The 26,330-nt window shown below is 44.6% G+C and overlaps 3 protein-coding genes across 7 annotated transcripts in view; all 3 read left to right on the forward strand.

Annotated features, from left to right (window-relative positions):
- The window catches only part of sema4c (sema domain, immunoglobulin domain (Ig), transmembrane domain (TM) and short cytoplasmic domain, (semaphorin) 4C), a 13,562-nt gene extending 8,019 nt beyond the window's left edge, over positions 1–5,543 (forward strand). The window contains 4 exon segments of the mRNA XM_017043300.2: positions 85–242; positions 345–381; positions 383–437; positions 520–5,543. Coding sequence (XP_016898789.1) covers positions 85–242; positions 345–381; positions 383–437; positions 520–1,412 — 1,143 coding nt within the window. The 3' untranslated portion in view covers positions 1,413–5,543.
- A 1,102-nt stretch (positions 5,544–6,645) lies between these two features.
- On the forward strand, positions 6,646–14,630 carry cdca2 (cell division cycle associated 2). 5 transcript variants are annotated; one of them, XM_008336562.3, is made up of 15 exons: positions 6,646–6,773; positions 8,077–8,248; positions 8,381–8,502; positions 8,844–8,946; positions 9,045–9,109; positions 9,892–9,997; positions 10,119–10,465; positions 11,087–11,138; positions 11,225–11,290; positions 11,355–11,497; positions 11,810–11,861; positions 11,948–12,013; positions 12,078–12,220; positions 13,252–13,393; positions 13,511–14,630. In XM_008336562.3, exons 2-15 carry the CDS (start codon positions 8,080–8,082, stop codon positions 14,104–14,106), a joined length of 2,172 nt encoding a protein of 723 aa, XP_008334784.1. In that variant the 5' UTR covers positions 6,646–6,773; positions 8,077–8,079; the 3' UTR covers positions 14,107–14,630. The 5 variants fall into 5 exon arrangements, with proteins under 5 accessions (XP_008334784.1, XP_024909191.1, XP_016898317.1 ...); XM_025053423.1 differs by having other exon boundaries at positions 10,119–10,459; XM_017042826.2 differs by having other exon boundaries at positions 6,691–6,773; positions 8,080–8,248.
- Positions 14,631–16,697: 2,067 nt separating this feature from the next.
- The window catches only part of kat6a (K(lysine) acetyltransferase 6A), a 14,771-nt gene continuing 5,138 nt past the window's right edge, over positions 16,698–26,330 (forward strand). Inside the window, 12 exon segments of the mRNA XM_025053438.1 lie at positions 16,698–17,088; positions 18,769–20,121; positions 22,730–22,838; positions 22,918–23,033; positions 24,258–24,339; positions 24,500–25,024; positions 25,096–25,208; positions 25,297–25,412; positions 25,524–25,665; positions 25,764–25,925; positions 26,025–26,118; positions 26,235–26,329. Coding sequence (XP_024909206.1) covers positions 19,396–20,121; positions 22,730–22,838; positions 22,918–23,033; positions 24,258–24,339; positions 24,500–25,024; positions 25,096–25,208; positions 25,297–25,412; positions 25,524–25,665; positions 25,764–25,925; positions 26,025–26,118; positions 26,235–26,329 — 2,280 coding nt within the window. The 5' untranslated portion in view covers positions 16,698–17,088; positions 18,769–19,395.

Consider the following 26,330-nt stretch of genomic DNA (forward strand, 5'->3'; position numbering starts at 1 on the left):
AAAAAAAGACCCCAAAAAAAAAATTCAAGTGAAATGAAGAGCGACTTTTCTGACTTTTCTGTTTCTTGGACGTCTGTCCCTCAGAAGTACTTGTACGTGGGTTCTCGCTCCGAGGTTCTCCAGCTGCCACTGGCCAACTGCAGCCGCTACAAGTCCCTGCCAGACTGTCTGCTGTCCAGAGACCCGTACTGCGCCTGGGACAGCGAGGGTCAGGCCTGTGTTCGGATTGACCTGCACCGCGGGTGAGACCCACAAACCCGCCAAAAAACCCCCAAAAAAATGTGTTTCTGTAAAGAGTGGGGTTTTTCCACTCCAGGTGTTTGACCTTCTCCTTCCACCTTCAGGTCCACGTCGACACTGTCGCAGGACCTCATGTTGGAGGAGATTCAGCAGAGGGAAGACAAAGTTTGTCAAGACGGTCTCCATCAGCAGTCCCGGTGGGTACAGAGTCACACGTCTTTAAAAAACCTGCTCCCAGATTTGACTGGACTCCTGACTCCCTTCTGTCTCTGCTCACAGAACATTCCCGGCTGAAGAACGTGACGGTGGTGGTGGGGTCCGACATGGTGCTGCCTTGCCAACTGGTCTCCAACCTGGCTCAGCCCTGCTGGGTGCTGAACGACCGCGAGCTCCTCCTGGGTGACCCGGACGCCGGCGGGCCTCGCTTCGACCTCACCCTCAAAGCCCTTGTGATCCCGTCGGCGGGCCAGACGCACGCCGGGCGCTACATCTGCTACTCCGAGGAGCACGGGGTCAGGTTTCAAACCGAGCGTTACCAGGTGGCCGTGGTGGACAGCTCCCCAGTTTTCATGGAGGCCCGCGCCCCGGACAGCAGCATGGGTCTGTTCTGGGTTCTGGTCATCACCCTGGGAGCGGCCTGCTTACTGCTCTTTGTGGCCGCTCTGTACCTGCGCCGGAGGCTGAAGCTGGCCTTAGGGAAGGGGGCCGACATGAAGCCCCTAGAGAGCACCCTGGTGTATCCCATCACTCTGCCCAAGGAGCCCCCCACCTTCGTGCCAAGCAAGATGCCCAGCGATGAGGACCGTTTCTGGGAGACGGGCGCCAACTACTATTACTCAGACGGGTCCCTGAAGATCGTTCCCGGTCATGCCCTAGGCCCCAACAGTGTCAGCACGGCCACACCCAGCGCCATCCCTGGCCAGCCCATCCACTCCCCCAGCCGTCTTAGCCTGACCAACATCAGAGGCTCCGGTAGCAACGGTTACATCCGCCTCAATCTGAGCACAGCGGGGGAGGAGCGGGCTAGCAGTGCTGGCGCTAGCGGTGGCGGGCTGGGGGGCCTGGGCATGGACGGGAACAATTACGCCAGTCCCTTCAAGGAAGAGCTTCGACGCACCCTGCAGCAGAGGAGCGTTCTGCCCGACGCAAACCCCGAGGAGTCGTCTGTCTAGGGGCCGTCTACCCTCGTTGCGCGATTGTTTGAGAAATGAAAAAAACAACCGACCAACCTACCTCCCTCCTGTTGAGGGCGCACTTCTCTGCTTCAGAGGCAAAGCTGTTCATTCTCCTTTGTGCTGCTCTACCGTTGCCTGTGTGGTTGACTGTCGACGGTTATTAAACACAGCATGTTCTTTAAAAAAAACACATTCTCCGGCGGTGGACGACGCGCTCCGACGCCGGAGTAACTTTGTACGTTTGGAAAACCAAAAACAGCGAGAGCAGCAGGAGTCTGCAGATGAAAGGGGGAGGAGGGGGGGAGGTCTCAGTCCCGACAGACGTTCGGAAACATTGGACTGTCCGACTTGGTCTTCTTCGAGACTTTTTCAGCTTATTGCACTTGAACACTGGGAGCCCGTCTTCCGATTCTTTTTGTACTTGTGAGCCATGGGTGCGAGAGTAGTTAAAAAAGGCTAACTAATGTGGACGCCAGACGACAATCATGTTCTTTTGGGGAGGAGGAGGAGGAGGAGGTGACGTTGATTCAAGTGCATCTTAGAGGAGGTTTTTTTTTTTCAAAATGAAGGAGTGTCCGGAGACACGGTGGTATTTACCTGCTGATCCTCCTGCTTTACCTGCTGCCATGGTTTTTTTGATTGTTGTTTTTTTGTTGTTGTTGTTGTTGTTGTGTTTCTACGTCTTACGGACAACAGCAGTGTTACCCCCCACCTCCCTCGATTCCTGCTAGGGTCAGTGTTTACAGTCTCTCTTAAACCCTGCGGTGACCCTTAAATGCACGTTCACATGGTGGTTTACGACGCCCCCTACAGGCCACTGTACAGTCCTACAGATTGTGAACACCTACCTGTATTTAAAACAAAAAACAAAAAAGAACTATATGAAGTGACTCGAGGAGTCCCTTACATATACCACTAGAGGGAGCCCGTGTACCAGCAGTGGTACCGTGACACAGTTTGAGAAGCGCTGTATTTCGTTCAGTTCTGTCCAGAAATCGGTTCTGCTCGAGTGCTGCTCGGCCGTGTTTCTGTTTCTGTCGTTTGCGTTGTTTACCCTGCTGATCTGGCTGTTCTCACGTTAACGTCACGTTCAAAGTTCAAACGGTTGTCGTGGAGTTCCATGTGTAAGCATGTTGTTGTTGTTGTTGTTGTTGTTACCACCAGAACGACGTTCTGCCGTCAGTGACACGGGGAAAGATTACAATAATAATAATAATAATAACAAAATTATTGTTTGTTCGTAGAAATAACCGTCTGCTGTTTTAATGACGAAACATTTCTTCTCTGATTTGATTGGCTTTACCAAAGATCCAACGCTCATATCTGAAGAATGCACTTTTTTTTTTTTGAGAAAACTGAACAAAAACTTAAATTTCTGCGCGACTTTTTTCTTAACGCTAAGCTAAGTCTTCAGCTCAATTCTTATTTGTGAGCTGCTAATCTTCTTAGCTATCGGAGAGAACGCAAATGTTAAAAATGTTGTTTTCAATTAACATTTTATTATTTTTTTTATTTTTTTTTTTGTTCCCCAGACTAACTCCACTGACTTTTGTTGTTTTTATCTATCGGTTTATAATTTAACTTGCTGGTTTATGCTAATCGACTAATTTAGCCTAATTTTTTTATACGATTCAACATCGCAGCTAATAAGTGAATATCTGCATGTTAGCATGCTGGTTGGTCGACTGATGCTCTGATTAGCGCATACTTCCTTGCATGCTGTTCCACTTCCTGTCTGTTTTTTTTTTATCCGGAGGTCTCCTGTTGAGGCGCTGTAGTTGAAAATGCAGTAAAAAAAAAACTATTGTAGAAAAAAGAACAGGATGTGACGAAAAACAAAAATGCTAATAATGGGCGGAGCCGAAGCATCAAGTGTCAAATTCAAAAAACGATTTTCACCGTTTGTTTTCAGTGAAGCGAGATGCTAATGTGTGTTAGCAACTGAATGCTAACGTGTGTTAGCAACTGAATGCTAACGGGTGTTAGCAACTGAATGCAAACGTGTGTTAGCATCTCACTGCCCAGCACAGGATGCTACAGTACAAATACGTTTATCAAGCATTAACTATAGCTGCTGTTTTGTTAGCTGTTAGCCGTTAGCCAATTCCCCCAGCATTGGTAACGATGCACCGATAAACACGCTATCTGGTTATCAGTAAAAGTAAATAAGTCAAATAAAAATATTTATTGACAAACGTAAGTGTTAGCATTAGCTTCCACGCCAAACTTGCCCGTTTTGTTCGGTCGCAAAACGGGCAAGTTAAACCTCCAAACACTGCCAACCCTACATGTGATAATAGAAATGTTCCCTAAAAGTTTTAAATGTTAAATTATTTAATTTTAATTTTTTTTGTTAAGGAGGGGCGGGGTTAAACAGCAGGACGGAGGTAAAGGAAAAACGAAAAGGAAAGTCGTTGATGTGAAGAACGGATGTAGATCATTTATAAATACGATTATCGAAGCTGTCACTTCTCTGCAGAATGTTGCATGATCCTCTTTGATGATGATGATCATCGTCCTTGTACAAGTGAATTATTTCTGTTAGTTTTTTTTTACTTTGACTTAAACTAATATCTTTAAAAAAAATGATGCAAGACGAGTGAAATGTTAATAATTTAAAAAAATGAATCCCTGGTTTTATTGTTGGTTTCTTACATGCGCAGCAGTGAACTGGCTTCTTTCTGCTTTAAAAAACTGAGACTTTTTTATTTTTTATTTCAGCATTCCTTCACCCACTGGGCCGACGTCTACGTAGTTTACCTGCTGATAAAACACACACAGAGAGAGACGTGAATTCAACCGTTGTGTTTACTGTTGTTTGATATGAATCCGAGGCTGAATCATTTCCTGAAAACTGACCAATTCATTTTTGTCTTTGTCTGTTGTTGATCAGTCTGTGTCCACGCCATTGTAACGCAACAGAAAAAGAAGAAAAAATCGTACACTGGTGGTGACAGCTCCGCTGACACTTTATTTACATTAGCTTTATTTAAAATCCACCTCCCTGCAAATGTATGTATATATGATAAGAGTCCGACTTTTAAATGAAATCACGAGTCAATATATTCACACCACCACAGAGTATCGGGGGCCATTTTGAGAAGGTTGAAATACATCATCGTAATGTTAGTTGTAAACATTGCGACGCGGTGACGTTAACGTTTCTCTCATTTGTGCAACCAATGCTAGAGTATAATATCTCAAGATGATGTGATCGTTCTATCGCATATTTTCCCAAATAAATGCTAACTTAGCACTTTTTACCCTAAAAGTACGCCATTTTATCGTCATTAAACACGTTTTTCTTCCGCTAATGTTACAAGCATATTTTTATTAATTTTTGTCTCAAAAAAATTGAGTATTTCCTCCCCCTCAGTATGGCCTCGGTACTCCACTGTAAATTCACGATCTGATATGATTTTTTTTTTTTTCAGAGTTACGTTGATAACCTTCTCCGGACACCGACTTTTTATTTCGTTTATTTTTTTTACGCTTCTGTTTTTCCACAGTACAGTTATTAGTCAAGAACAAAACGTCTGTGGTTTTTTTTTTTTCTAACGTATGATTTTTGATGCGTAGCCCTGTCTACCTGACAGGAAGTCTGTATATAGGCACACGAAGTCTCGTTCTCGCGAATGGCGTGTGAGGTTGAAGATGTCGGCGACCAGTTGCTGAATGTAAACAAATGGAGTGATGGAAAAAAAAAGAAAAATATGCACTGCATTGTGACTTATGAAAAAATATATTTTTAAGCTCCGAAAGTCGGAGATTTTGCAGATTTTTTGTGAAAAAGTCCCAAAAAACTTTCCTCTGAAAAATAAAAAAGAAGAATGAAAAAAAAGAGTGCACATCCAGTCCGCGGCATGTCCTTCGGCTCAGTTATGAAACAACGCTTCTTCTTATGTCATTTCTCTCCTTCAACACTTTTTGAATTTTTTTTTTTTTTTTCTGCTCGGCATTGTTTTTGTGCAACATCGCTGGTCTGTAATGTTTGTTTTTTAAAATATGTTAAGTAACTTATTTCACTTGTACAAATGTTTTGATATTTATTATCATTGTACATATGTTCTTATTTTTTATATGTGTATATACAAAAATAAAAGAGAGAGAGAGAGAGAGATGGCTGCAGACGATCCCTTGTTGGTTATTTACGTTATTTAATGTTGGGTTTACTCCGACATATCCCTTCGATCAACACGATGTTGGATAAAAAGAAAAAATATATATATGGTTTAGTGTTTCTGAGAAAGTACGGACGCGTATTGCTGCCACACTGAGGAAAAATTGCTCAGTTTTACGTAATTACGTGATAAGCTTTACGTTATTTCGTGATAAGTTTTACGTTACTACGTGATAAGTTTTATGTTATTTCGTAATAGGTTTTACGTTATTTCATGATAAGTTTTACGTTACTACGTGATAAGTTTTACGTTACTACGTGATAAGTTTTACGTTACTACGTGATAAGTTTTATGTTATTTCGTAATAGGTTTTACGTTATTTCATGATAAGTTTTACGTTACTACGTGATAAGTTTTATGTTATTACGTGATAAGTTTTACGTTACTACGTGATAAGTTTTATGTTATTACGTGATAAGTTTTACGTTACTACGTGATCAATTTTACGTTATTTCGTGATAAGTTTTACATTATTTCGTGATACGTTTTACGGTATTTCGTGATACGTTTTACGTTATTACGTGATACGTTTTACGTTATTTCGTGATACGTTTTACGTTACTACGTGATAAGTTTTATGTTATTACGTGATAAGTTTTACATTACTACGTGACAACATTTTACGTTATTTCATGATACGTTTTACGTTATTTCGTGATAAGTTTTACGTTACTACGTGATACGTTTTACGTTATTTCGTGATAGGTTTTACGTTCACGTCGAACTTATCACAAAATAAGTGAACGTAAAACTTATCACGAAATAATGCAAAACTAATCACGTAGTAAGGTAAAACTTATCACGTAATTACGTGAAACTGAGCCTTTTTTTCGCAGTGTGGCAGCAATACGCTTCCGTAGTGACAGCCTACGCTAAAGCAAATAAAAGATGTAATCTGTCAGACAGTCCCTAACCTAACCTAGGACCGGCTACATGGCTAGCTACACAGCTTTAGCTTTACCGGGATTTATTTTGACAAAAAAGTTATTGTCGAATGACAATAACAGAAAGAGCGAACTCGACATTTTATTTTGAAGGGGCAGCGTGTAGTTCCGCTAAAGTAAATCACGTGATTCTCACTGGACCGCTCCTATTGGTCAATTCATATTAAATAAGTTCCGACCCGCTCTTCAACGTTGACAAAACAGCTTCACCCTTCTGTCTAACGTCTCTTTTAGTAAGTGTTTATTTTACGCGGCAAATACAAATGCTAAATTATACTCAATGTTTTAGATTTTGTTTGGCAAAATATATAATAATAATTTAAGAGAGTTTTCGTGGAGTGATACACGGTTATAGCGTCACCACGCTTCCGTCCTCTGGTTATTTGAACTGTCACCGGCGGTTCTGTTCTCCTTTTAGTTTTTAAAAAAAACTGTTTTATCAACATTTTAATCCATAACGTTGTTATAATGTAGCAACCGAAGGACATAACGGGTATTTTTTAATGCGAGGTAATTGTCTGTGGATTTCGCATTATTTTCGTTGTTAGCTCTTTGACTAGCTAGGCTAAAGTTACATGTAAAGACTGTTAGACATAATAAAAACCATGTCGGCGGGTGTTTAATTCGTAACAACCGAGAACAGTAACAGTAAAATAATGTTTGTTTTTAATCACAAACTTAATTATCCCGTGTGTGAAAAAAATATACACCGTTTTACTCTCCTTTTTAATTTGGTAAATAGTCAGTGTGAGCGCTTTAGCGAAACACGAACCAGTCTTTCACTCCTTAACTTATTAAAATCTACTGTGAAGTTAAAGGAATTTAATTAGAGATGCAGCGGCTGGAAGTTTCTGGAAGATTCTAAGTTTTTTGTAGTAGACGTGTCTAGTCGACACTAGATTTTATCGATTTCACTTGCCTTGCTACATATATATACAGTACATTTGTATATGTATGTATGTATATATATCTATGTTTGTATGTATGTATATATAACATGTGCTTATTATTTACCACAAACTGGGTTATATGTATGTGTATGTTACACATACATGCATTTGTTATCACATACATGCTGTATATGTATGTATATACATATGTGTATATATTTTATATTATATGTGTATATAACTGTATGTATATGTATATATGTACTTATATATATATTTACATATATGTATACATGTATGTATACAGTATATGTGTATATATATATATATATATATATGTGTGTATGTATATATATATATATATATATATATATATATATATATATATATATATATATATAACAACAACATGTGATTATTATTTACCACAAACTGGCTTCAGTTACAGGTTCTATCTTTAAATTTCAAAGTAAACATCCTTGTGACTGAAATCAGGTAAAAAATGGGTTCCTGTGCAGCCACCTGTCTGACAACAAAACAAATAACATTATTTGTAATTGACTTTTAAAAAATTGAGTTTTTATTGCTGCTTGGTTTTTTTGTTTGTTTTTTTATCTTAAACTTGTTTTCGTGGTCGGTTCACCAGCAGATGCCAGGCGATGAGATGAGCGCTGCCAACTCAGAGGGAGACAAGAAGGTGACAATGTCTCACCCGGATTTTGACAACTCTTCCACTCCCGCACACTTCTCTGAACTCTCACCATGTCATTTTGGCATCAGCAGTCAGAGTTTTATCCCAACACTGTTGACGAGCAAAGGTAAATAAATGTTCTCCATAAAAAAAAACAAAACCAAACAAACAAAAAATGAATCGCTTTGTTTACATTCAGAATGTATATTGTCGATGATTGTTATGACAAATTTAATTACTTTTTTTTTTTCTCTTATAGACAATCCCGCAAAAATAAAGGCCAGACGGAGGCGCTCTACTATTGGTGTTCGAGGTTCACCAGAGACAAACACTCTCATTCGCTTCATGGCACAACAGAGGATGAAAACTCCACCAACACCGGTATGATGATGATGAAGATGATGATTATTATTATTTTAACTAAAATATCGGATTGGTATCGGAGGCTAGGTATCAGTACCTGTATCGGGATTTAAAAGATCAGATCGGAGTGGTACTTTTTAGTTCATTTGTATTTTTGTTAGCGTTTAGTTCCAGTCACGTACGTTACGTCAGAGAAGTTGGAACTCTAGAGGTGCTGTTGAGGTCTTTGTATTCCAGTAGTTTACAGCGATGTTAATAATCTGGATTAATTAAGACCAGTTATGACAAGTTACAATCAAGACTAAATACAATGAATACATCTCAACATATCCGTCAACGTTTGCCCCTTCCCTCCTCAGGCTACGTTGACCCTGAGACAGAAGATTGCATCCTTCCAAAACCTGATGGACTTGGAGGAAAAGGAGGTTTATGAATTGACACCAAAGCAGGAGAGGACACGAGGTGACCACTGGGGGGAAGCCCTCTTTAGAATCAAATTTATCTCTGTCTCTGCGGAACTCATTTGTTGACGTGTTAATGTATCTTTGTTGGACAAACAGATGACAACGGTAAGGAGAACCACCCACCATCGGAGACCCCCCCGAGTCCTGTTCACCTGAAGGAGGTAGTGTTTCGTTTTTGGTTGTACTTTTCTCTTGTCGTTGATACCATCACACACTGTACGAGTGATCGTCTATGATGTACATGATTTATGTACTCTGTACACTGTACGGTCCGATCATCGAACACGACCAGAGAGCTCACACTGTGCGGGTGAAAACGGCCCGTCGCCCCTTGCTGACTGTCCTGTCTAATGACAGCTGTCAATAAAGATTTATTTGAAAGCGCAGACGCTGGTTATTACATGCTAGCATTAACATGCTATTCAAAAAGAAGAAGGCTGTCCTTATGATTGCTGCAATACTGTGCACTGAAATTTCGGAAAAGAAGAGGCGCCAGCGCATCTGGAGTCAGAGATGGCTCGATAAACATGGACAGTACGTTTATTGTTTATTTATTACGTTTATCGTGGACAGTGCCACAGCTCTGTCAATCTCGCCTCCATATTTTCGTGCCACTGACGCCTCGCCATGGTTACTATCACTTTGCGCTTTCCACTGTGCGAAAGAATTTGTCGGCCGATAAAAAATTTCCGACATGTCAGAAATTCTTCCGACCGTCCGACGGTGGTTCGGGAACAGATAATCGGCCCTTGTTACCACCCTGTACACTGTATGGAAAAAGACGCCCGACGAAACGTGGAATCGGGCCGAGAGTCGCCAGGTCGTGCGTCTCAAAAATCGGGTAAAAAACACGCTAAAATCGTACAGTGTGTGCCCGCCCTTACTGGTGACCCTCAGACCAGGGTCCAGCTCAGGGGTCCTTTCATTTTTCATCTTTCAACAGAAGGAACTTCTCCCTACTCAGAGTTCTGTCCCCCCACCACATGAAGATCCCGTCTTCCCCCTTCTCACCCCCTGTCGTCCTTCTGTGTCGGGGATCAGGTCGTCAGGTAATGGATCTAAACTGTTGTCTGGGTCTGGATCTAAAAAATATTCGTCACAAGTTCATTTTTTTATACTCAGATGTTTGAAGGTTTGTAGTGGCGAATCTGACATTTTGACTCTCGGCAGGAGACGAAGACTCTTCTGGGACGTCTCCTGTGAGGAAGAAGGAGAAGAAAGTTCACTTTGGAGGCCTTCTCTCCCCTGAGTTATTCGATAAGAACCTGCCCCCGAGCACTCCGTTACAGAAGGGAGGCACCCCCTTCCGTGCCCCCACCCCGGCGCGAGGCCTGACGCTTCAGTCAGTGCTGAAGAAGTCCGGGCGGAGTGAGACCCCGAGGACGTGCGGTCGGCCTGATCTCAGTAGCCTGATTGAGCTCAGTGCCTCTCCGTCGCTGATGCTTCCTCACAGGTCACGGGTGACGTTCGAAGACGAGGGAGAAAGGACTGACGTGGAGGAGGAGGAGGAGGTTAAGGTGAGAGACGGGGGTGAACGTGACAACATTGGGGGAAAACTCTTCTCACAGTATTTCTTGTATTTTGTAGGGATGTCTGATATACATTTATATATTTATATATATATTTTCCGACATTGTCCGAACACTTAATTTTCGATTTTGATATCAACCGATACACCTGCTCACTAAAGTGATGGGTTAAAGCAGTGTTTCTCAATTATTTTCTGCCATACTCCCCCTAGTGGACAGAAGTTTTTTCATCCCCCTTACCACCCAAATATTAGAAATATTATTGAGGGCCTGGTGATATTTACTTATTTATCTATACAAACCAGCATACAACCCTTTAAATATTAAAATAAATTAATAAAAGAAGCTGCGATGCTGCCATCTAGTGACCTTCACTTTCATATACAGCTGTTTTTCCCCAAAACTAATTTTAGGGCACACATCATTAGTTTGCAGGTTATCGGGTTTTCATTATCAGAGGAAAAAAAACTATTCTTACAGGTATTATTGGCCGGCAGATATTATTGGCCAGATATTAGCATAATTGCTCTGACATCCCTAGTATTTTGTCTGTGTTTCTGAGACGGAGAAAATCGTCAAAGCTCTTACTGGAGTCACGTTGTTTTCCAGATTGTTCTCCCCTCCACAAAGGAAATCTTCGCTGTGATGTCGAGCGACGCAGGTACGTTACAGCGGTTTGTGTCGTTTCTGAACGCGGATTGGACGCATCTGTGACGTAAAAGTTCTCACTGTCTGTTGAAATCCTAGAATGCTTGGACTTTCAGCCGTCGAGCGTGAATTCTGCCTCAGGTGAGGAGGTGTCGTTTCAGACAGGTGAGTCTCCTACACAGACTATAATATATTTTTTATATTATATATTTACAACATTTTTCCTCAGAGTCTGGCAGTGATGTCATCACTTCCTCCGGGACGCGTGACGCTGCGGCTCCAGTGACATCCGGGAGAAAAAGGGCAAGAAAAAACGACTCTGTCAGGAGGTCGACGCGCTCCTCTGCCAGGGCGGCCTGTGGCAAGATGAAGGTGAGACAGTCACACAACTGCGGTACACCTCACATCTACTAACGAAGGGTGTCGGACTATCAATAAAGTGAAATATCGCAATATTTAGTTTTCAATATTTAGTTTTTAAATATTTAGTTTTCATTATCAGAGGAAAAAAAACTATTCTTACAGGTATTACGTAATTATGCTAATATCTGAACGATATTATTGGCCGGCAGATATTATTGGCCAGATATTAGCATAATTGCTCTGACATCCCTAGTATTTTGTCTGTGTTTCTGAGACGGAGAAAATCGTCAAAGCTCTTACTGGAGTCACGTTGTTTTCCAGATTGTTCTCCCCTCCACGAAGGAAATCTTCGCTGTGATGTCGAGCGACGCAGGTACGTTACAGCGGTTTGTGTCGTTTCTGAACGCGGATTGGACGCATCTGTGACGTAAAAGTTCTCACTGTCTGTTGAAATCCTAGAATGCTTGGACTTTCAGCCGTCGAGCGTGAATTCTGCCTCGGGTGAGGAGGTGTCGTTTCAGACAGGTGAGTCTCCTACACAGACTATAATATATTTTTTATATTATATATTTACAACGTTATTCCTCAGAGTCTGACAGTGATGTCATCACTTCCTGCGGGACGCGTGACGCTGCGGCTCCAGTGACATCCGGGAGAAAAAGGGCAAAAAAAAACGACTCTGTCAGGAGGTCGACGCGCTCCTCTGCCAGGGCGGCCTGTGGCAAGATGAAGGTGAGACAGTCACACAACTGCGGTACACCTCACATCTACTAACGAAGGGTGTCAGAATATCAATAAAGTGAAATATCGCAATATTTAGTTTTCACGATATTTTATTTTGATAGTCTACAGCACATTTAACGCATAATGCAAATTGAGTGGTTTTTGTGTTGCATTTAAACCTCCGACCACTAGTTGATTGTACAGGGATCACACTTGGACTACAGCTACACTGGGGGCGGGGAGGACACCTCAATATATTGTCGTGACTAAAGTATCGCAATATATCGTATTGTTGCCCCCTTATCGTGATATGTATCGTATCGCCAGATTTTTGCCGATTTACACCGCTACTACTAACCAGAGGTGTGGACTCGAGTCGCATGACTTGGTCTCGAATCAGACTCCTGGAGTCATCAATTTGATGACTCGACTTGACAAAATGACAAGACTTGAAACTCGACTTGGACTTTTACGTCAACGACTCGTGACTTCACTCGGACTTGAGCCCTTTGACTCGACAAGATTCAGTACTTTCTCCAAAACCCACAGATTATAAAATAAGTCATTAAGGATTAAGTTAGACCCACATTGTTTTGACGCGATAGCGTCGAGCCAATCAAATTGCGGGACAACCGATGAGGAAGAGCTGTCGAACAACGCGCGGGTGAGAGAAAAATTATACCAAAGATCGTGTTGTTCGGGTTTAAAAACTACGAGGTGGTCAACAAAAAACGAGTGGCGGTGATCTGTGCAAATATAGTATTTTTTTTCTTTAAAAGGACTTGAAACAGAAACGGCAGGACTTGGGACTTGACTCGGACTTGAGTGCAAAGACTCGAGACTTCCTTGTGACTTGCGAAGCAATGACCTGGTCCCATACCTGATTCGTTAACCTGTCTTTCAGTTCGACTAGATCCAAAGACTTAAACCACTGACCTCTCCGATGACGCCGTCATTTACTTCTTAGATTTACTGCCGTATTCGAACTTTCACAGTCGACGTTTCCATGACGACAGAGTTGTTTTTTGTTTTTTTGACAGAAATCCTCCGCGGGAAGTTGCCGTTGGAGCAGGGGCGTTGACCGCTCACTGTACGGCTCTCGTGAGTACGCCTCCAAGAACCCAACTCTGAGCCCCATCACGGAGAGGCATAGTTCCGGCGCAGAGGCAGCTGCGTCCTCAGGTACTGACTGATCCGTCAGTGGTCAAGTCCTGTAGTATTTTATGTTCCACGTGTTAATATTTTTTCTGTAAGTCGTTGTTTTTACATTTTCTCCTTTTCTCTGTGGCGCCTCTTCAGAAACCGACCTCACAGCCCAGATCGCCCGTAGCGTAGAGGATCCGACTCCCCCCGTGGTGGTCCAGACGTCGGACAACTGCGTCCAGCCACCCGACTCAGCTAAGAAAAGACGGGCCAGAGCTGCTGATTCTGACCTCCTTGGTGTGGAGCAGAGTGAAGACCAAAGTTCATCTCAGCAGAGTTCGGCCAAACAGACATTGGTCAACAGTGACCTGACCTCTGACCCTGAGCCCGCTGAGGAATCAGAACCCCTTCACTCTCCTCCACTGGCGGGAAATGAAGTGGAACAGGAACCGGAGCGGGACATGAGAGGCAACAACAACAGCAGCAACTCAGACTCGGCTCCCTCACAGGTCGACTTTTATTTCGAAGATGTTTTTAAACATGTGGCCAGCAGGAGGCAGCGTTCTGTCCGCCGCAGCCTGAGGAACCAAAGCAACGTGGTCTCTGACAACAGCGACGTCGGTCTGGCCTGGTTGCCTTGGACCCCCTCTCAGTCCAGTCGGAGCCTCAGGAGGAAAAGCAGCCGGCGACTGGTCGGAGCCAGTCTGACCAATCAGACGTCAGCCTCTGAGGAGACGCAGGAAACGGTGTGATGGAAAAGTCAAGAGAGACGCCGGACATCTTTAACTCTTGGAATAAAACGGAGGAAGCGGTGAAAACCACAACATCACATCTGCTGTGACGGGGACTGGACCTGGATGTGGTGATTGTACTGACCCCAGAACTGCTCCCCCCACCCCCTCCAAACCACCTCCTGTCTTTTAGAGGCCAGGACCAGTTTCTGCTGCTGTGTTCACTTCCAGGTTTTACCGACGTCCTGTGTTTGTGTGTGTGTGTGCTGATGACAGTCACTGTCTCCACTAATGTACTCTACAGATGGACCAGTCATAACTTTCCATCTGGTGGATGAACGTCACAGATTAGAGAAGAGAAAATAAAGTTTTTGGTTTTTGTTTTTGGTTTTGGTTTTTTACGAAGGATGAGTGTTCACTTCATTGACCCGTCTCTCTGGAGCGATGACCGTTGTCATGCCGACAGAAAAACGCAGAATCAAATCCATGGAACCACGTCCATGATTCATTCCATCTTATCACAAATAAACCCTGATGTGAAACACTGACCTTTAGCTACTGATGTCGGTCTCTCTGTTCCAACAATTTACAGGGATTTTTTTTTTCAACATTTAAGAAATTCTTGATTAATTATAATTACTGGACCTGACTAACAGCTTGATTGACAGCTCTAAATCGATCCTTTTTATTGATCCGCTTTTCCTGCGATTTTATTACGTTGTTGTTCCACAAACTATTGCCCAGGTCATTAGGGTTTTTGTTTACCCTTACATCTAGACTCCATGTCCCAAATATTTGAGTCTCCGACCTCTTAAGACTTAACTCCCATCGCCTGTGGTGCAGGATGGGTGTTGTCACAGCGCCATCTAGTGGAAGCCTGAGAAGCATGAGTGATGTTAGGTTTGGTCCAAGTAGCTGTTTTAACTTATAGTTAACTACAGACCTGTTAAACTTCATCCTCACTTCGCCCCCCCCCCCCCCCCCCCAACCTCAGGTCAGAGGACCATCTTTGGGCCGGGACAATAAACTGAAGTAAAATAATAAATAAAATAAAACAGTGTTCAGACGGCGGCGAGCCCCAAACTGAAGACGGCTTAAGCACAACAATGGAGTCTTTTCAGCCAGTGACCCCCAAGACATGTGGCCTCCTGTCACCTTGGCAACCTCTCGTTAGATGAAGGAGGGGGGGGCTGACAGCTGGGGAGGACCAACAGAAAACGGAGTCTGTTGAAGCTGCTCAGTCTCTTCTCACAAACCTGACTTACAGTCGATGACATAAAAATCACACAAACGGACGCGCGTGCTCCGATTATTGGCGCGTAATTAGCAACAATTTCTGGACAAAAGTGAAGAGTCTTGTAAAAAAAAAAAATGTAAAAAAAGAGAAGGTCAGAGAGGAAACAGTGGAGCAGCTTCAAAATAAAAGACACTAACATTTAGAGTATTATTTATAGTCCGGTTTTATCGTCAGAACATGTGCTGGTCACCGATTGGCTGACTTTGACCTCGATGACCTTTAGATCTGGTTTATCATCAGTTCGATCGTTTTAGTTTCTCCGATTTTTTTTTTCACTGTAAAATCAGGAGTCTGAGATCACGTTAAAAAGTATGCACCGTTCTCCAGAGCCCCTAAAGGGACGGGGGTCAAAAGGGTGCACGCCGTAAAACTTTCTGATGTCCTGAAACTTTTTTTTTTCCCCCTCATGTCTCTTCCCTGTAATACGCTTAGCTCCAGGGTAGAACTGGTTAAAAAGGAGCAGTCCGGAGTCGGTTTAGTTTAATGCTAACCATTAAGTCGCACCATCGACGTCACTCCGTGAAATTATATCACCTTATAAAAAACTACGACGATTTGCGATGTAATTCCACAAGAATTGCACTGGCCTCCCCCGTGAGTTTGGACAGCGACCCCTGGTGTTGACAAATCAATTAAAATATTTCAGATTTTTACACCAGACTGAAGCGTAGACACGAGAGCGCGCATCCTTCAGTAGCGCGCCCATGACAGAGGAGGAGAAGGAGACCGTGTGCCTGTTTATGGAGCAGGTGCAACATCCTGATTGGCCAACGGTACCTGAGTAAACCAATCAGTGTCAACATGGGCGAGTCTTTTATTTGTTTCTCTTATCAAAATACCCAGAAAAATCATTTTTTTAAAAAGGACATCGTTCAACGAGTGTCATTTCCTTCTAGAGATTTCGGACCTGAACCAGGATGTTCGTTATCACTAGAATTGTTCTTGAAAGATGCTGGAGCTGATCGTTCCATGACCACGGGGTGGAGATCTACAAAAGTTGTTGCACTTGTTGCTGGAGACCGGAGGCAACAGAAAGTAGAAAGTAGCATTGCCACTGCTTCTTACGTCTGAATGTTGTTATATTTTTAAATTAATAAATAAAAATTTAACAACAAAGTTAACGTCATAGAATTTTTGCTCTCAGGACTAATTCTTAGGACCAATTTCAAATAACGATAGTCTGAAGTTAGTGAAAGGCGCGCGCGTGTGTATGTGCGCGGGCTTATATTCTAACTACTTGAAAGGGTCTTTAATGTTGCAATGTACGTACGTATACGTAAAAATGTATATATTTATATTTTATATATACACAAATGATGGTCTGAAGTGCTTCACAGGAGCAGGTGTTGAACTGCGCACCTCCAGGAGTGCGGCCAGTTCCGGTTTCACACTCCTTTCATAACAACAACAACACACACCGCCGCTTTGCTCCCGCGCTTTGCGGTGAATTTCCCCCCCGTCCCTGGATCCGTGCGTGACATTATAGAGACGGTGCCTGCTTCCTCGTCTGACACCATGCAGACGGTCCCTGGGCCGTGCCTGACGGCTGGATGCCTCCCCTCCCCCACTCAGCCGTGCTTCTGTGTCCCTCAAAGATGGCGTCGGCTCTGTAGCCTCTGCTCTCTGCCTACATTTTTAGGCTCGTTATTGACTTTGTTCCACCGCGTTTCGGCATCTTCACCACCGTGGCTCGACACGAAATTCCGGTAAGTCCCGTGGGAGCGGAATAGAACCCCAATCGGGGCTTTTGATAAGGAGGTCCGCTTTTACTCGAGTTTACCCCCCCGCCCCCCTCTCCACCACCAAACCCGAACCAGCTCGGGCTTTCTGTGGGGAACCGCGAGAGCTGAAGGAAGGCAGGGATATGGAGGGATGATAGTCGTGGAGGTGGGTGGGGGCACAGAGGATGGGGATCCGAGGCCTAGGTCCTCCGCTCGACCGGCCTTTTCTTCACTGCACCGTAGGTTATCGTTCCGTGGGAGGGCGACTGGTGGAGGAAAGAAGTCGGTAATATGGGAACAATTTGCGGAGACGCGGCTGGCGGGGCAGGGCTACGTGGGCTGAGGGGAAGCTTACGGGGAACGACGCGGAGCTTTTTTCTTTCTTCTTTTTTTTTTTCCTTTTTTTTTCTAACAGCGGAACGCGTTAAACTTACGTCTTCGTTTCTGCCCGCTTGTCGAGATGGCCGCCCGCAGGATGTATTGTGCTTGATACAAGGCCGCGGTCTTACGTTAATATTAGAATGTCATTTTAAGGAACATTGATCGCCTCGTTTCGCCATGCCGCGTTTGGCGATGCCTGTTGTGGGATTGACTAAGAATGTTGCCTTTTAACGTCTGCGCGACGGCGGAACTCACATTCGACGCTGTTTACGTTTTCGGTTAGTAACACCGCTGGAACGTTAGCTCGCCCAGTTAGCCGCTCGAGTTAGCTCGGTTAACAACAGCGGTTAGCGGGAATGCTTTTGTCGGTATTTAGCCGCCAAGTATCTCCCCCGGTCAGGTGGACCGCACTTGTTTGGGATAATATATCCGGTTGTTTTGGCTGCGTTTTTTATTCAGCCTTCCGGGGATTCGGAGGAAACAGCCTGTGTTTTGATTGCATCATGTTTACGTTAGCAACCCTGTAGCACAACAGTCAACATCCGAGTCCATGTTGTTGCTTTTTTTAAATTGATACATTTTTAACAGTATCAAAAGTACAAAATGTATATGACTTATCTATAAAAACGAACAACAAAGTGTTTTGTTGTTGTATAGTCAAAAACAGTTTGTTTTCCCCGGTACTTGTGATACAGTAACTGTGTTGTTCTTCGTAATTATACAATTAAGGTCATTAGCTTGTTAGAGACTGACACATTTTGGTACCTGGATTAGTTTCGGGAACGTTGTTTGGTTACGTCAGACCTACTAAACGAACGAACGAACTTTTTGTGGTACGTCCGTCTGCTTTGTTATCATACGGAACAGTCAAAATCTAGGGCTTGATTTGGTCGGTTTGTATGATTAGTTTTAAACTTTAGCATCATTTATGCCAGTATGAGGATGGTTGATGTTTCGAACATTTGTCACCACACATTTTTTGTATAACAGATCCGTCCTTAGAGTAATATGGACATTTTACAAAATTAATACAACATTGTTTTATTTTATAACATATTTAAATAGTCAAAATTTACTTTTTTCTTGCTTTTAATTGTTATTGTTGTTTGTACAATGTGTGTGTTAGCATTCATTTTCTACCAAACAGAAAGTAACTTTGCCCTTTCTTTTTGTGGGAAGCTAAAAAAGTAAAAGTACAGATACATTTTCACTGCCTTTATCTGATTTTTTTGGTCACGTGTGAGCTGCAGTTTCTTCACTAACATATCCTTTTGTGTTTTGCAGACTTTGAAGTGATTCCAGCGCTGTAGACACAAATATGATCAGCACCGCCTACTGGCTGGAATCTGTGGTTTCTCCTCCATCCCTGGTCTTATAGACTTCAACTGCCGATCAAGTAGAAGAAAACAAGACAAGAAATGAAGTTCTGGACAGACGTTTCCTCGCCTCGTGTTGTCATCCGCATAAAAAATGTTTTTATGCGACGGTGTTCTATTTAAGCAAGTTCGCAACAACAATATCAATAGTCGTTGTTGGTATCGGTATATTTCGGGCACTGAACAGTTTTAGTTTCTAGCACAGCATCTCTTCGTTAAGCCTTCTGCTTCTTACCCGGAGTCATCACCTGGCTGACACCTGGTGGTGGACAAGACTGGACTTTACGGGGTGAGGATTGGCTCAGGGGGTCTGTGCTATGGTTAGTTGCTCCTCCCCGTTTTGTTCACGCTCACCTTCCGAGGGACTCCCCATACGACCTCAGGATAAGGGATAGAAAGCAGAAGGAGGGCGCAGAAGAAGAGACTGCGGCAGCGCTACGGCGCAGGCCAAGCCAACCCTTGGCGTCCTGTATCTAATTTTCCGTGTGCTAACCGTGCTCATCCCCTAGTGCGTCTACACATTCGGACCGCCGCCATGGTGAAACTGGCCAATCCCATGTATACGCAATGGATTTTAGAAGCTATCAAAAAGGTCAAGAAGCAGAAACAGAGGCCGTCGGAGGAGCGCATTTGCAATGCCGTCAACATGTCCCATGGTCTGGACCGCAAAACTGTTTTGGAACAGTTGGAACTCAGTGTCAAGGATGGAACTATCCTTAAGGTCACCAACAAAGGTCTAAATTCCTATAAGGACCCTGATAACCCCGGACGCTTGGTTCTTCCCAAGCCAAAGTCCAGTTCCGGGGGAGGTGGTGGTGGTGGTGGTGGTGGCGGTGGTGGCGGCGGCGGCGGTGGCAGCAGTGGAAGCAGTGGTGGTGTCGGAGGTGGCAGCAGCACAAGTAGTGGCGGTGGATCTCAGTCTCATTTGCCAAAGAAACCAGGACTTGACTGGAACAAGCTGATCAAGCGGGCCCTGGAGGGCCTCCACGAGCCGGGGGGTTCCAGCTTAAAGAACATCGAGCGCTTCCTCAAGTGCCAGGCCGATGTGGCGGCTCACTTGTCCAGCAGTGGTTCAGTGGGGACTAACCTCTTCCACCAGCAGCTGAGGGTGGCCCTGAAGAGAGCGGTGACCCATGGACGTGTGGCGAAGCAGGGCCCGCTCTTTATGCTCAGTCGCAGCAGCTCTCAGGATAGCAGCAGCGTAGCGTTATCCCTGGAATCGCTGCCAGCCGTCCGACTGCTGCCCCACGAGAAAGACAAGGTAAGGTGCATGCACCAGTAAACAAACGTTGTGGGTTTTTTTTTTTTTTTAGAAAACTGTTTACGGTGATAATGGTCTTAATGTTGTGGGTTGGCAACTTCAAGCACAGCAGTTGTAGCATGCACCGCAGCAGGACAGTCGTTAGCATCCGCGTGTGTGCGTTGGGACAGGGCTTCAGTACTAACTTAAAGCTGGCTGTGTGGCTTTCCTGACAGTTTCAGGAGGTGGATTGAAACGGTGGGAGGGAGGGAGAGAGGAAGGGGGTGGAGAAGGAGAAAGAGGTCTGGGGGAGAGGGTTCCCAGCCTCCTGCAGGGTCTGAAGAGCAGCTGCAGGGCTGCTCCCTTCAAAAAGCTGTTAGAATTGTGAAAGAATAATAAAAGAAAGAAAGGGAGAGAGAGAGAGGAGTGACTGAGTCTGTGGTGAGAGAGAGAGAAAGAGGAGATGAGGAAGTCAGAGAGGGGGGGTCAGAGTTAGAGAGAGAGAGGCAGACATGCAGGCGGCAGAGAGCTGGACACACCCACTGATGTAACCTGATCACAGATCAGCCTCCTGTTGACCTCTTCTTGTAGAACCCACCTCACAACTCCTTGTTTGCGTCCCGGAATATTCGAATAGTTGTACGATGCGCTCAAATCACTGCTAAATATAAATATATTTAGAGTCGACTAAAAGCCGATCGTCTGTCAGACGAGTTCGTTCAGAACCTGCCGTTTACCACAGACCAGACCATGTTGCCTTCTTATTGGTTCCTTGTAAATCCCGACCAATTAAACCCCATTGAAGCTCAGTTTCAATGGACGTTCAAAGCGTTGCAGGAGCAGAAGAACTTGTTTTTTTTATTAATAGCACTTTTTTTTTAAATGCCAAAGATGGCGCTATACTATGAAAATATGTAGTTGTTTGGTAACAACGGTTCGATCTTCGTCTTCGCAGAACAAGTGATGTTTTTTCATGTAGGAGGTAGCAGATGTTTTTTAGAAAGGTATTGCGTTAAGATGTTCGGACCGTATCACCCAGATCTAAGGCGTAGACTCAGACTGCAGTCTGTTGTTGTTGTTGTTGTTTGCTTGGCGGCGTCGAACCTCAGTTGTGTATATACCGCAGAGAATTATTCTTGAATTTTGCTTTTTTCACTTTTCAAAATCCTGACCCTAACGGTTATTGCACAGTGAACTAACTTCCTTGTTGGTCTTTTTCATGTCGTTGTTGCCGTAGACCAAACTCAAAGTGTTGCCCATGTTATAATCCGTATTACGAGGGATGGAGAACCAGAACTGGTTCTTGTAGAACCTCTTACCGTGGTCTGATTTCTTGTCTCCTCAGAGAACTCTTGTGGCAACATTGATCTTAAGTGTTTTATTGCCTTATTATAAAGTCGATGCTGCCAAGTTTAACGTGATGCGTTACTTTTTTTATTTACAATATTTCTACTTTGGATGAACGATAGTCAGTTGTCAAAACACGTAATAATACTTTATGAAGTAGTTACATCGATACAGTTACACCCACAGTTACAGTTACTTAGTTACACCCGACCCTTCATGAGAAACTGTATCGTTGATGCCCCCCCACCCCTGGTCCGTTGACAATGACTTTGACACCTCCGCTTTAGGCTATGTTTGCGATACACACATACTCATTATAACTAGTAGTAACAAAACATCGTGTAAATGTATACTTTAACGAAAGTTGTCTTTGTGCCGAGGATGTTTGGCATGGTTGGTTTAAATATTTAAACTTTGAGTTTTAAATTTCACTCTGACTGGTTTAGAAAGGCTGAACTTTGGAGTTGTGTGTTCACGCGTGAGTTTGCCGCTCGTTACAACATAATGGGCAAGGGCAGGTTCTGCCCCGTGTTTGCCCTCTGCTCACAGCTGTAGTGGGGGTCAACCAGAGTTCTTACATCAGCGTTTCGCCAACACACACACACACACACACACACATTCAGCGGTGTTTAATGGATTAGCTAGCTTAGCTAGTTAGGATTGATTTTCATGACAATGAATGAGATCACAGAGCAAGTGTTGGGGGGGGGGCAATGTCCGCCCTGCGAACATCTGTCGTCACTGTCGGATGAATTTCCCAAATGTTATATAATATAAATACAATTATCATAATTATGAGGAGAAATTCTAATTAGAGTTTTGGCATTGACTGTAACCGCTGTGGTATTTGTAGTACTATGGTGGTATTTGTAGTACTGTGATTTAACGTTAACATGGCGTTGTACTGTAGCAGCACTTGTAAGTACGGTAATAAAACCACAATGACAAGCTTTTAATTGATCAACTGTCTGTTAAACAACAGTTGTTGCCCCCGCGGTGTTGATGCGTCTGTATCTACAGGTTGCTGGTTGCTTGAGTTCAGAAATACCCACTAAAAATAGGAAAAAAGGAAAAAAATCAAACCAGTGTAATGTTGATACCGTTGCATCATGAATCCTGCAGCAGTTTTTTTTTTTTGACAATATCATTTAGCTAATGAACTGGTTTATCTTAAGCCTCGGTTCCTCGGCTGTTGAACAGAAGGCCACTGTGTGTCTGTCGTTTGACTGCTAGTCCTAAACCCCTGTCCTTCTGCTCCGTTTCCCTCTCTCTCCCTGTGAAGCCGGTGGCTGAGCCCATCCCCATCTGCAGCTTCTGTTTGGGAACCAAGGAGCAGAATCGCGACAAGAAGCCTGAAGAACTGGTCTCCTGTGCCGACTGTGGCAACAGTGGTGAGTGGAACATTCTCCGTCTGATGTCCAAAATGTTGACGTGTCTAACCTGGTCTTCTGTCTCTGTCTCCACCTACAGGTCACCCGTCCTGTCTGAAGTTCTCACCTGAACTTACTGCTCGTGTCAAGGCCCTCTGGTGGCAGTGCATCGAATGCAAGACCTGCAGCAGCTGCCAGGATCAAGGAAAGAACGCGGTGAGATGACCGGTGGATGTGACGTCGTAGTAGTCGTGATGTTTCCGTCATGATGTTTCCATTAAAAAAAAATCTCCACACGATGAGAATTGTTTATATATATTTATAACAAAATACATGTACAAAAGAACTCCTTTGAATCGTCCTTCAGATCTGATTAACGTTCACCCGTGATACGTTCGACGAACAAGGTTTGAAAATTCACATACCCGTCTTTATAAGACCTCAGAGTCCGCAGCACATGGCAGACCCAGCATAACAAGCCGTTTACTGCAAACAGTGGTTCCGTACCCTGCTCCCTCCCCTCCCCGGAGACAGGACCACAACGAGGCACTGAAGGTCAATGGAGGTTCCAGTGACCGCCACGCTCCTCCATCATCTGTAAAAACAAGAAACCAGCCTGAGCGTAGAGCAGGCCGCCAGGATACTCTGGATACTGAACCGGGATGCGATCAAGAACCCGATGGTCACTGTGACTTCAGCATACAACTTTTCTCCTCTGCTTTTCACCCGTCAATCATCCCTGAGAGGGAGTTGGTTCTTTCCCAGTTTTTGGATGGGGTTTGGGATTGGAGCAAATGTTCATCTTCTCACCTGGGCAAAGGAGTGACTTCAGGGCAGCTGTGAGACTTGAACCTGATTTAAAGGTCTCAGGAGAGATCTGAAATCGGCCTTTTCACCAAGGTTCCCCTAACCGACCTGATGGAGTTTGACACGTTCTGGGAAGATTGGGAGATTGTCCACACAAAAAAAAATCGGTGGGCGACCAAGATTGAAGCATCGTACTCAGAAATACCCCAGGCTTTAACGACTACTTCTTACCGACAAACCAGTTATTTTTATGCTGTTTTTACTTGCACTAAAATAAAAAGAAAAGTGTGAATCCTTCTGGATTCATGGCAATATGAGAGTAGACCTGAAGAGGGCAGTGTTGTGAATGATATAATCTTTTTTTTACTTTTACCATTTCTACTCTGTGGTCCACCTAAAGTAGAGGCTGACCATAGCAATTGTCAATTGTCACCCTGCAATGCACCATCTAGTGGTCCAACAGAAAGTTGTAGACCGACGGCATCAGAGTCCTGTTTTTTTTTTTTTCCTCCAGAACCTCAACCCACGCAAACTTAATTCATTCAAACACTGTTGCGTATCACCATGAAAGGTCACGACTCAGACATCGTTAATCTCCGAGAGTCCTGCTAACGTTCTGTCCGTCTCTTCTAGGACAACATGCTCTTCTGCGACTCCTGTGATCGGGGTTTCCACATGGAGTGCTGTGATCCTCCTCTGACACGGATGCCCAAAGGTACGTGCGCATGATCGTAAAAAACAAAACAAAACAAACACTAAATGTTCATGGTACGTTTGTTTGGACCAGGGTCTACAACCAGGTTCGGACTCTTTATCTGCCCGGCAACGATCCGATCCAATCAAAGTCATTTTTTCCCACTTTCCTTTTCTCCAAGGCATGTGGATTTGTCAGATCTGCCAACCGAGGAAAAAGGCCGCGATGCTGCAGCAGGAAAAGTCACCGCAGCTCAAACACCGCTACAGCACGACACCGGGTCGACCCAAAAACAGGTGAAATATATACGATCTCTCTAGCACCTCCTTTTGAGCTCTTTGGCAGACGGCAACACAGTCTGCAGAACCAAAACGTTCTTTTCACCACAGACCGGGGCGGCCCTTCAAGAAGCTGGGCAGGCGGAGTCAACAGAAGCGTTCGGCCTCTGCCCACTCGTCCTCCAGCTCCTCCTGCGACGGTTACCCGGGCGACGACCAGCTGCTCTTCTCTATGCGGGAAGACGACGACCTCTCGCAGAGCGACCTTCGCTTTAACAACAAGACCAAGGGTCTCATCGACGCGCTCTCGAAGTTTTTCACACCCTCGCCCGAGGGTCGGAAGGCCCGACATGAAGTGGTGGACTACTCCCAGCAGTTTCGCATCCGTAAAAAATCCAACCGCAAGGGGGAGGGAGACGACAGATTGGGTGAGTTCGGAGTTTTTAAATGGGAAAGTCGCCTGTGACGTCACGATCTCACGATACCTTTCAATCCCCAGACAATCAGGACGGCAGCGACTGGCACGAGGAGGACGAAAAACTGCCTGGTCACGAAAACCTGACCGAAAAAGACATTGAACTTTTCAGACACATTCAGGAGGTGGCGCTACAGGTAACGAGATGAGACTTTTTTTTTCAAAAAAATGTCTTTGGACAGGCCTGACGGAACTGACTAAACAGGCTCTGTTGCTTCCTCGCAGAAAGTCGGGGTGACGGGGCCACCAGACCCCCAGATGAGATGTCCGTCAGTCATCGAGTTCGGCAAGTTTGAAATCCAGACGTGGTATTCGTCTCCCTACCCCCAGGAGTACAGCAGGTCAGCTGACGCCCCAGGAGTGACTCCTTATAAGAGTTCATTTTTTAACCACTCTCCCCCTCCTCCCCCCTGCCCTCCCCTACTCTCCCTTCTCGCTCCTCCTCCTCTCAGATTACCAAAGCTCTACCTGTGTGAGTTTTGCCTGCGTTACATGAAGAGCCGCAGCATTCTCTACCAGCACATGAAGAAGTGCGAGTGGTTCCACCCTCCGGCCAACGAGATCTACCGGAAGGACGACGTCTCCGTGTATGAGGTGAAGAACTCCGCGGATCTTCTCCACTTTCTCAATTGCCCCCCCAACCGCCCGGTGTGTGACTCGTTGTTGATGTGTTTCTTTACCTGACGCCACAGGTGGACGGGAACGTGAGCACCATCTACTGCCAGAACCTCTGTCTACTGGCCAAGTTATTTCTGGACCATAAAACCCTCTACTACGACGTAGAACCATTCCTTTTCTACGTCCTGACCCAGAACGACAGCAAAGGCTGCCACCTTGTGGGCTACTTCTCAAAGGTACGTCCGGGGGGGCGAAAAACGATTTGAGCCTTGTCATAAAGATGATTTTTTTTTACTTCGCTAACGCCGCAATTCTCCTCTGTGTCTGCGTTCCAGGAAAAGCACTGTCAACAGAAATACAACGTATCGTGTATCATGATTCTTCCGCAGTACCAGCGCAGGGGCTACGGTCGCTTCCTCATCGACTTCAGTAAGAGCGACAGCCTCAGCCGCGCCCTCTGACCCGTCTGTTTCCGCCATATTGAAGAGGGTGACGTGGTGGTTTTAACATCTGTTCTTGAATTTTTTTCCCTCTTCTCTCGTTAGGCTACCTGCTGTCGAAGCGCGAGGGCCAGCCAGGATCTCCAGAGAAGCCCCTGTCGGACCTGGGGAGGTTGTCCTACATGGCCTACTGGCGGAGCG

The sequence above is a fragment of the Cynoglossus semilaevis genome, chromosome Z (assembly GCF_000523025.1).
Source record: "Cynoglossus semilaevis isolate Cse_v1.0 chromosome Z, Cse_v1.0, whole genome shotgun sequence".
NCBI lineage: Eukaryota > Metazoa > Chordata > Actinopteri > Pleuronectiformes > Cynoglossidae > Cynoglossus > Cynoglossus semilaevis.